The sequence below is a fragment of the Homalodisca vitripennis genome, unplaced genomic scaffold, assembly GCF_021130785.1.
Source record: "Homalodisca vitripennis isolate AUS2020 unplaced genomic scaffold, UT_GWSS_2.1 ScUCBcl_5768;HRSCAF=12658, whole genome shotgun sequence".
NCBI lineage: Eukaryota > Metazoa > Arthropoda > Insecta > Hemiptera > Cicadellidae > Homalodisca > Homalodisca vitripennis.
The window spans coordinates 1-11489 of record NW_025781902.1 but is presented as its reverse complement, the minus strand read 5'-3'; the positions used below and the strand labels follow the sequence as shown (position 1 = coordinate 11489).

The 11489-nt window shown below is 34.7% G+C and overlaps 1 protein-coding gene across 1 annotated transcript; it reads right to left on the bottom strand.

Moving 5' to 3' along the window:
* Positions 1-2046: 2046 nt before the first annotated feature.
* LOC124373514 lies at positions 2047-3078 on the bottom strand. The gene is made up of 2 exons (XM_046831873.1): positions 2334-3078; positions 2047-2247 (listed from the first exon to the last, which is right to left on the bottom strand). The coding sequence occupies exons 1-2, from the start codon at positions 3058-3060 to the stop codon at positions 2138-2140; spliced, it is 837 nt and encodes a 278-aa protein (XP_046687829.1). The 5' UTR covers positions 3061-3078; the 3' UTR covers positions 2047-2137.
* Positions 3079-11489: the final 8411 nt, after the last annotated feature.

Sequence of the window (11489 nt, the reverse complement as noted above, 5' to 3'; positions counted from 1 at the left end):
TTAGCTCCAGTTTACCTTCCTCTTACGCAATGACCTAGATCTGCAATATGATGCTGGTGCAGACTTGACTCCTGAAATCTGGAGTCGTGTTCGTCTGAAGGGATCCAAAGATACTCGGCGACGAAGAACAAAGAAGGTCAAAACGAACCCCCCGCATCGTTTAGAGCAGGGGTCTCCAACCTTTTTTACTGAAGGGCCACATTTGAGGAAAGGCGGGCCGGAATATTTTAGGGCAGAAAGTCTAGCCCTCCCTACACCCACAACGTTTTTTCTAATTAAGAGCTCAGTGTTGGTTTTTGAGATTTTCTCGCTTCGTTTTTTAAATTGCTATATTGCCTTATATGTGTCATTGTTGTTGGGTAACTGAAATTCTTTACGTGATTGTAAAAAAGGCTGAGTCCAAACAAATAATTATATTTGCTATAAAATAATATGTGTTCTGTAAAAGAAGTTTTCAAGTAGGCCTAATGAAAACACTGGATGATACAAAACCAATTTACTACAAAATGTACTTTATTGAGTTTTAAGGTAAACTTGAAAATATATGAGTTTAGAACGTGTAAAGCTTACAAAGAACAATTTTTTTTTTTGTGTGAGGAGTGCATTTGCTTATCACTTAAAATGTCAGCCCATTTAGGGTCGAACTTTGTAGTTCCGATAATTAGGATTGATTTCAAATGTTAATCTGACAAGGAAGATCTGTATTTAGATTTAACAAACTTCATTTTTGAAAAAGTCTGCTCACACTTTTAGGTAGATCCAAAAAGAGAAAATGTAGCTCGTGCATAGTTTTTTATGTTTTTAAAGTCTTTTTCTGGGAGAGAACTATAGAATGTAAGTAAGTTACCTTCTTTATCGGATTTCTGGAAATCGGTCTTGAGTGAGTCATTAGTTGTAGCTCGATGACTTTCAAGTTGCATTTCTGCAGGAACTTTGTCAATGTCACTCTTAAAAGGGTTTTGAAATATCTGAATGACTTCTGCTGCACGGTCAAATTCATCAAAGCGGGTTTCAAACTCTTGTCGTAGCTTAGACATGATTCCCAAAACGTAATCCTTCGGGGAGGTAGCAGTGCTTAGTGCACTTAAGTTCAAGATTCAAAGTGGTCAAGTTCATACCTCCTAAGTGCTTCTCGAAAAGTGTGAGTTTTTTTAAAAAAAAAAAAAAAAGCTTTGACATGCTAGTATAAGTCACAAACTGAGGAGTTTGTTTTCACCTTGCAGGTTCAAGTTCAGAAAGTTAATATCTACCGTGAGGTCAACAAAAAAGCCAATTTCCGGTATTTTTGTAAAGAGTGCATTCACCTGACAACAACGCACTGACAGATTAGAATCAATACAATCAACACAATGACTTGTTTCCATTCAGTAATGTAAACTTGTTGCATGTAAATGCAGTCCTTGGCAATCGTTGGAAAGTAAGCCATTGCACAATTTGCTTACAATTAGCGTAGCTGTTCTAGCAATGACAGTTGACTTATTGTGCTAGAGAGTGGGAGGGAAACGAGATTTCGAAGGGAAATGGTTAAGGAAATTTTAAACAGTTATGTTGCGTAACTTTGACATTGAAAAATAAGGTTCTCTCTCTCATTTTCATAATTACTTTATGATAATTTTATCGGTTCAAAAATACTCCGTTTTCCATCATATGTAAGTATCGTTATAGTACCATTTTCAATGTAGATTCGATTTCATAGGGCAAACTGTAATCAATATGTAATATAATATGAAGACGTCAGGGGAAAAACAAGCTCAGTCACATTTTGCAAACTTTTCAGGAAATAGATTTTAAAGTTTAAAGTCTAGTTTCTAAGTTAGTTTTAAGGTCAGGTTATTTTTTAAATGCTATTGTTAATATTTAACTCTTTTAATTTCACTATTTAATTGTGTATTAAAAAAAAAATAAATATTAACATCAACGTTTTTAAAATATTTGGTTAAAGTACAGTTTTTACAGTGAAAAAACAGGCTCAGTCCCGGACTGAGCCTGTTCTTCCCCATCGTACTAAACGAGGATTGAGACTAGGATAGTTAACACAAACCCAAGTCCAAAATAATACAGATATTTATTTTACATATAAAACTTAGCACATTGAAAATATAATTTAATTTGGATTGCTTCATTTAAGACCCTAATTTTATTCATCCAAATGGGGAAGATTGGTGAAGTATTCTTGGGCAGCACTACTACAAAATATCTTTAAATCTTTCAAGTCATTGTATTTGGCCTTCTTGATAGGCAGTGGACCTGTAACAAAATAATAAATTGCAATAAGGCCTAGCAAGTTAAAATTGTTTAACAGTTAAATTAGGTTCTTTAAAATGTTCACTTACCATCATAAGATTTTTCTGGCATTAGAAATTCATTTTCAGCACATACTGTTGAAGAATGGGTTTTTTTCTTTGGCAGGATTGAACATTTGTCCCACGCTGCATAGTAAGAACTCCTCAGCATCAATTTTTGTTCATTACCATTGCCTTCCTTGGAAATTTTAAGCTCCTTTATAGTCCTGGTAGCAAATGGGCATTTTTTCATATATAATGTGTCCAAGAATTTTGTCCACTGTCTACAGAATTGATTGTCAATACTCACAACTTTAAAGGGAAAAGGGTTCTTTCTAGCATTTTCAAAAACTTCAATCCAATCTGAAGGAAGTTCTGCCTTAGATTTTGTGTTGACAAGCCCCATATTCTTGTCGCATTCCATGTATGAATGGCCACGCACAGGGAATGTTACTTTGATGGAGTCAAGTTTCTTTGCTTCATAAACAAGATAATGTAAAAATCTTATCATTGTGAAGTTTTTGTTCTGGCCCGAGCAAGAGTCACAGAATATGTGAAGGTGTCTAATTTTTTCATCCAGATGTTCATAGACAAAATTGTGTAGGAAAGAAGAAACATCATCACTCCCTTTCTTTCCTTCAGTCTCAGGATATAGGTAAAAAATACTTTTCGCACTAGACAACTCATGTATGTTAAAAGCATACATTGATAACTGCCGCTTGTAGTAGATGTCATTAGTGGTAATATTCGGCAATTGTAAATTCTTACCAAAGTCCATACTTATGGCCTCATGTTCCACTGATTACTTACATAATTGTTTGGCACGTGTTTTCCTTTTGTAGAACACATCTGCTTTGATTTTGTGGAGTTTTGCTTCATTTTCAAGAGAAGTTATTTCCTTATTAATGTTAGCAACATCATCGGATTCTCTGTTATTTTTTAATTGTTTCTGTAGCCCTGTAATTTTGGCCGTTAGTTCATCGCACTTACTGCAAGTGTCAGTTCTGGGGTAGCCAAAACTGATGTTAAAGTCATTGCAAAAACATTGTCTATATGTTTCATATGATACCTTTGCATTTGGATATTTTGTCTGAAACATTTGATGCATTTTCGAAACATTCAATTCTTCAGGTAGGTAGGTTTTGTTACTTTTGTGGAGGCTATAGTGCGATGATCTTCCTTTAAATGATTTTATGTGATCACGTATAAGATCTACAGTTTCATTAGATACTCTATGTGGCCTATTTAAATGTTTACCACGTTTGTCCTTTGGTGATGTGCCAGCAGATTTAAGACTCTTAACCAAGAACTCAACTTTGGCTTTGGAAATTCCGTGAATAGAAATGAATGCCTTACGACAAATGCTTTCTTCTACTAACATGTTATCTTTCAATACTCGTACTTTATAGGCATAAGATGCTTGATTTTCTCTAGCATTTTCTACTCTAGGCCTTCTACGCTGAACAGGTATGACAGTTATTAACCCACATAAATAGCTATTTTGTTCATCATGTGACCTCATAAGATTAAAGTCGGAGAGAATCTTATTCCGAGATGTCTCATTTACTCGTCTGAAACAGCCACGCAAACACTGACAGTCACTGCCCATTTCATGGCTTTGAATTTTTAGCATTTTACTCACAGCCGACATCCTGCCATATTTTTTCCGTTTTTTTGAAAGCTGCTCGTTGGTTTGCTTTGTTGCAGCAAGGCATTGCACTTGAGGAATATCGTCCTCTCCACTATCCATGCCAATAACTTAAATATACAAGGCCTAAGCAATATATCTACAGTTATCTTGCTACTCACACAACTAATGTTTGGAGGTTATGTTGAATTTGCACTTGTTCTGACACATTCACTAAAAAATTAGCCTACATCACATTTCCCTCTTTAGCTCAACTACAAACATAAAAACATAAGCTTACTATCTTCACTTGCAGAGGAACTTTACAATCATAACAGAGTGAACATGTTAACAGGATTAACTTTTAAAACAACACCACCAATCCAATCCAAGAAAGACAAAATAAACAGATCAGCTGATCCCACTCCCACAGTTCTCAGCTGGACTGAGCCTTTTTTTCCCCACAAAAGTAGGACTAAGCTCGTTCTTCCCCAGGACGTGGATTTTTCTTATTCTTATTACTAGGGACTGAGCTTGTTTTTGCCCAAAATTGATGTATAGATATGTTTAACAATGTTCAATTTTATTATAAATAGAAAAAAACGTATTTTGAAAAAAATGGACTGAGCCTGTTTTTCCCCTGACGTCTTCATATGTGAACACTATTGAGTAGAATGAATCTCGCAATGTTTTGGGTAAGACATATATCTAATTCAAATTAACATTACATTTATTTAAAAACAAATTAAATTACTGTATCTTATTTTACAAAAATACTTTTAATAAGATGATTAAGTTTTATCTCATTTTAAAGACAGGTTAAAATGTGTCTTAGGCCTTTTAGATTTTTTCTTAAATTGTATTCTTATTTTAGTATTAAACGGTAAAATTTAATTAGGTTTAGGATTTTTTGTGGGCATTAAATTAAAATGTGCATATTTAAAACAGTTCCCTGTTCCTCCTGAACATCGATGGGGTTGCCCAGACTTCACTTTATACAAACTAATTAAGTATATCCATCCAGAAATTAGGTGTTCTGAGGAAGTTTTACATTGCTCGTGTGGCATAAAATTTACATTTTCGTCAGCGCAATGGACTCTTAAGAGAATCAGTTTGTTATAAGAAAGGACGAATAAAAAAAAAGAAATTTTTGCTTGAGATTCGAGTAAAGGTATTTATGGTTAATTTGTCAGTCATGCCCCAGGAGAGATCACTTCAAGCTGGTTTATACCTTCCAGTTAAATCTGGGCACTTATGGATGTCCAGGAGCGGCACATCACTAACCGCAAATGTCGAGATTCTGGGGTGCAAGGGCAAGGGTAGTTCGACAGGTCTAGTCTACTGCGGGAGATGACTGTTGGAGTTAATGGGTTCCCTAAGAGGAAAAGGTTCTTGCTAGCCTATACGTAAGAGTGTGCCACCCCTACTTGATTTGACTGGAGAGGCTGGTTCAGTCCTTCCTAGGGGACTTGAGATTACTACCCTAAATTCTTCCTCAGGGATCTCGACAGCAGGCGGCCCCTAGCCCCAACCTTACCAATCCAGATTATCCCGTCACTCCGGAAGCAGCGCAAAGGTCCTTTTAGGACTAGTTGTAATTTCCAAGTTTTTTTCCTGAGTGAAAAAAAACTGTCGGCCATTGCTCGTAACTAATTACACAAACTATACAACAACCCTGGACAACCACAAAACAACAAAATGACATTAGACGATGATTTAATCTACCACTTATATAGTCAGAGGAAACGCCATCATAAGTACATAATTAGACATATCGTCATCTCATATTACCTGTAACCGAGAGCACCGTTCGCGTATGCAATAAGCAATAATTAGTGCAGTTCTCAGGTCTGCAATCACTGACCATGTAGCTGTGGCACCAAGCGAGCGCTATACGATCTTAATGTAGTCTCCCCATGTGATGGCGTGATGTGGATGTCTAATTACTATCGAGTTCTGGACAGTGACTTGTGCTATTTATTATAACTGCGCATTTGAAAAATTAACCTCCTTAATGCACAAGCAAATTCGTTTTTTTTAGTTTCATGTATTGTAGTAACTTGAAAATAATTTGCTCTCCTTATGTAGGATCACATTGAACGTAAACTAAACCATATGGCATATTGTCTTTTACTATTTTTATTTATGTATATATATATTTAGTTATTTATTGTTAAAATGTTGGGGTTTTGTAGTCCTGACTAGTATACAGACAATTGAGGCGTTTTCGGTTCATAAGGTTGAACATAGGATATTTAAAATACGTGGGTTGATTCATAAATGCTTTCAAAAAATTATATAATTTTTTTGGAACTCTGTTGCTTTTCTGGCTTGACAAAAACATGGATTGTCAGTCATGAGAATCGGTGTAGTAATATGCTGATGTTTTCTTAGGGTTTAAAATTATTATATTGTTTCTAACTGGGCCATATTACGTTTTCATTTTTTGTCTATCGGAAATATCGGATTGTATAAATGGGAGAATTGTGTTCTATGTCAAAGAAGGTTAAATACGAAGCCACTCAGAAGGCCATAGAAGTGTTTAATACAACTAACCTAATCCGTCTTTTATATTTAACTTTTACCTCTCTATCAATTTATTTATTAAGTAGGGCTAATTAAAATTAGTAATGAACTTTAAAACTAATGTTATTGATTTAATAATGTCCATAGAACAATTTTTGTTAGTCATAATCGTCCGAGTTTAAATAATTGTCATATTATTAAAAAAAATACATGATCCGCAATTATTTTGGAAGAGTTGAACATTTTCCAATAAAAAAGATTCACTGGAACAACAGAGCTATCCGACTGCTGGACTTAGATATGCCATTGACGGGACATAGGCTACAAATAGCAAACTCTATTGACTGGTCCTACTTAGAATGTCCGATGACATATGAGGCGGTGTTGCCATATCGGTGTTGACCACAAGTTGTTTCCACTATGACGTGGCTATAAATGAACTAGGTGTATGTGTATTTGTGTATGGTAACAGGTAGTGATGGGTATTTATTGCAACACATGTTGAAAGACGGTTGGTGATGGGCGCGGGGTGTACGGGGGGGGGGGGTAGAAGCATCAGTCACCATTGAACTGTTTTCGTGCGGTCAACCTTAGTGAGACATGTGTTTTCGATTATTTGTTGAACCGTTGCGGTTGATGGCACATTCGATATGTCGATTATTTTACTATTACATATTTTAGTGTTTTAAATACAATGTTGACGAATAATAATGTATACTTTTTGTCTCAAATTGACAGAGACGAGTAAAATATATTACATTATTTCACCATAATATGCAAATATAGAATATGGACACAAGCCTTAGCAAAATATTCATAGAATATTTACAAAAGTGGAATTTACAAAATTAACTGTGATAAGATTTACATTACCCAGCCAAAAGAAGCCATTAAAAAGAGATTTAAAGAACATTATTGATATTGCAGAAACTAAAGAATCAGCTATTGCCAAACATGCATTACAAACAAATCGCACCTTTAAAAACTTCACATTTAATATTTATTTTATTTTACTTTTAATTATAAAAATCTTGTATTATGTTTTTTTTATTCAGCTGACAATAATTGTTTTAAATTGTAAAATATTTGTATTATTTAAAATTGTTGATTTATACCTGACGAAGGTTTCTTAGATCTCGAAAGGCCTCGTGTGATAATTAAAATTATTGGACGATTGTGAATTTTCTTTTATAGAAAATATTCATAGTTTACATCTAATTAATTTGTTAATTAACCTGGCACCTGTAGCAACAATAATTAGACAACCACAACTATTAATTTCTGTAAGACAAGATAATTAAACTGTGGTAATTAATTGCTCAAAATGACTATTCATGGTACTAATTAATTGTTGACGTACCTTTTTAAATAGGAGAAAGATCTTACTTGAAGATCTTGCTGTTATTTATGTCCTTAAGACATTTTTATGATTCTGGTCCACTAATTCCTTGATACTTCATGGTTCATAAAAATATAGTACAATTCAGAACACAAATAGGTGACAGCTTTCATCTTGAAACAATAAATTAATGGTGCATTAATATGTTTGTTTCATGATTTGTACAAAGTTTATACGACTATTCTTTAAAAGCAGAAATATTATTTTATTTTCAAAAATTCCGAAGTCTTGCCATCTTAACGATGATATAGGAGTGTCTAAATGCAAACAAAGATTCTAGCATAAAAAGAGAGGTATTTAAATACTTTATTGTACTAAATGGATAGAAATAGTAATATGGGTATAAATGTCGTATGAACATAAATACCCATTACGTAAATTAATTAGAATGTAAATAACAATGAGAAATAGGAGTCCTTCACTAATTGGCCACCACACGGAAACTTCTATTTAAATAGATATGGCTTATAAAACCTCCAAGGCTTATTAAAACAGTCGTCCTAGGTTTAGTTGGAGTCGGTCAGAAGTTATGGTACTGATTGTGTTTACAACCAACCCGTATCATTGTATACAAATTAAATAAACCTAAGATTGCAACACCTTAACAATGGGGTCTTAAAGCAAGCAGAGTTCAAAAAATACAAATCTCTTATAGCCTACTACATGTCATTTTCTCTATAAGGTTGCGAAAGTCGTTTGCGAACAATCCAAATTGTATAGGTATCATACCAGTCTATTTTGTTCTTAGGTCACACACCCTGAAGTGGTGAAAACGAATGCAACTTTCTTATGGAAGTAATACTAGAAACTGTATTATCACGGTACGTCTTTATCGTACAGAGTTGACCACATTCCTGCAAGAGCTGAGAGAGCAGGAAACGAAGTTCCTCTCACACGTCTACTCCGAACAGTTGCAGAAACTATCAAACCATTCCAAGTCGTTTTCTCATCTAATTCCGATTGCTAGAAAGAAGAGTTTAACGATGGAATAATACAGGTAATCTCACACCAAGAATCTGTTGGACAATTACGGGTACAAGATTATGACTCGTTAACGGCTCGCTGGGGGCTACGCCCCCAGACCTCCGGTGGCGTGTTGGGGAAACTCGGGGATAAGATGAATTTAGTGATGAACCGAATAAGTTGATCATGTGGTTTTATTCAACCAGGAGATCATCTAAGCGTACTAAGTAGGTTCCCCGAGAGGGTTAATATTACCGGGGATTAAAAGAACAGAGGGTTCTTTTCTGGAGTGGGTTCTTTGTCTGTTATAAAAATAAATAAACAAGGGAGATAGGGGTCTCGGAAGGGCTTGTTCATCAAAGAGTTTGATTTTAACAACTTCACTGCTGGTCTACACAATGTAATACGTAGTACTCTTAACCATTCAATATGCACTAGAGCGTCTGCCGCAGTAAATGTGTTAACCGGGGTTTTAAGCCAGTATAATTTATCAACAAAATAAGTTGATGGGGGGGGGGTTTTCACTCATCCGGATTATCCGCGCATACCAAGGAGACTCCGGGTGAAGGGTTAAAAGAACAAAGGGTTCTTTTCTGGAGGGAGTTGTGCCTGTTATGAGAATAGGTAGACAGTAATCTTTATTAGCAGAATAAGTAGAACAAGTGGTTCAATTTATCAACTATCAAATTATCTGAATATACCGCTGAGGTTCTCCGGGAAGTGTGGAATATTAATGGGGGATAAACGTACAGAGATTTCTTTTCTGGAGGGAGTATTTTTCTGTTATGAGATAAGTAGACCAGGGGGGTTGGTGTCACGGAAAAGGCTTGTTTATCAAATGTTTAACTTAAACTGGAGTCAAGTCTTTACCAAAGGATTAAATGTGGCAGGAGTAGAATTTGATCAGATGTTTACATATTGTCAATGGATACGAGCTAATTAAGAAGGAAGATTTTCGGATCAATACGCCCCACCTTGTATCTACCAACGCCATATCCTTCAGATTTGATCAGAGGGTTAAGTTCATGAAATGATTTAAATGACAAGAACATTTGGTCAACCAAACTACTCCCCCCTGTTCCTATATACTACGGGTGTTAATGGTACAGTATCATGATACCCGTTGCCCTTATATCGACTAGAGACTTCTGATGTCTGTCGATGGGTGAGGCCCCGCCACACCTCTCCTCGGAGGGAAAGCTCTGGTGCACCACGGCCAGTGGACACTTAGTGCCGGGTTTATTTGTCTTCAGATTACCGTGTTTACCATGGCAACTGACTTCTCTGTCACGCTTTCCTTCCTTGACTGTCAATACTGTGGCACTTGTGTTCACGTCGACCAGAACTGTTCAGAAGAGTCGAACCGTGTTTTACGATGAAGGTTGTTTATTTAATACTGTAAAAGAACAATACCTTTATTTATTTGTTTATTAATTCAAATACATAGATATTAATCGTATCGACTAAGTTGTCGTTTTCAAAAAGGATTTAAAATATAATAATGTATATAAACAAGAAATAAAAAAGTAAACAAATCATTTTTATGTTAGCCGAACTATCCTAATACTAATTTAAATAATGATTTATACTGTGTAATTTGATATTCCTTTGTACACTAAACAATTTTCTGAAAATTGTCTTAAATATTGTAATAACGACTATTAAAAAATGTGTCCTATTCACGTAAAAACTAAAATTAATATTAAACATAACAATATTTGTAATTTTTAAAATGTACGATTAAAATTATAAATACAATTTGTTTTGCGTAATTGAGACAATAAATTATGAACACCTCATTAATTTATACCTCTAATGATTTAACCATAAAATAAAAGATCTAAGCATTGATATAAGCACTCGTATAAAATACATGACAATCAAACTGAACTATTGTCCAAGTAGAATTGTATAAACTGAAAAAAACGAATTAAGAAATATAGTATTTTCAATACTTTGTCTGTTGGTTGGTACAAGGTCGGGCAATATATAAATTTTCGACCTTGTATAGAATGCTTGCTTCACAAATTATTAGCAACATAATATGTGATTAAAACTGGTATCATGCACTATTGATTGTTACTTTTTAGTCATTAAGTTTTTAAACGTCTACTACAGGTATATTGTTATTGGAAACATACACATATTATGTATTATTTTTATGTTCGTAAGACACTCGCATTATACAAATACATTACTAGCTAGAGTTATTAGTTACCAACCTCCTTCCATTTTAACCATTTGTCTCTGATTGCCTGCTAATGTGTCACATTACCTCTTGCCGTTCAAATTTAGCCTACTCATGCAGCCAGTAAATTTTAACACGTTTGACTTTTTGGACTGAGTATTTAAGGAAAAGGTTACGACCTTTTCTTCCAGATAAATGTTTACAAACTACTAATAGTTGGTGATACGGTGCCGACATTCTTCTTGATGCAAGAGATCAGTACTAAACTCAAGTCGATTGATTTTTTCCTAGACGAAGGAGTTGGGAACATTAAGAGGATAGGATTCATGGAAAAGATTTGTTGTAGGCTACACTAACAAGATTTGTGGGATGTATGAATAAAACACAATGAACCTCTTTCACAGCTGTTGCAGTCATGTTTTATCTTTGATTGTATTGATTGTACAGAAAATAAATCATTGATACAGACGAGGTGTGCTGATGCCTGTGTGATTATTTCAGTTA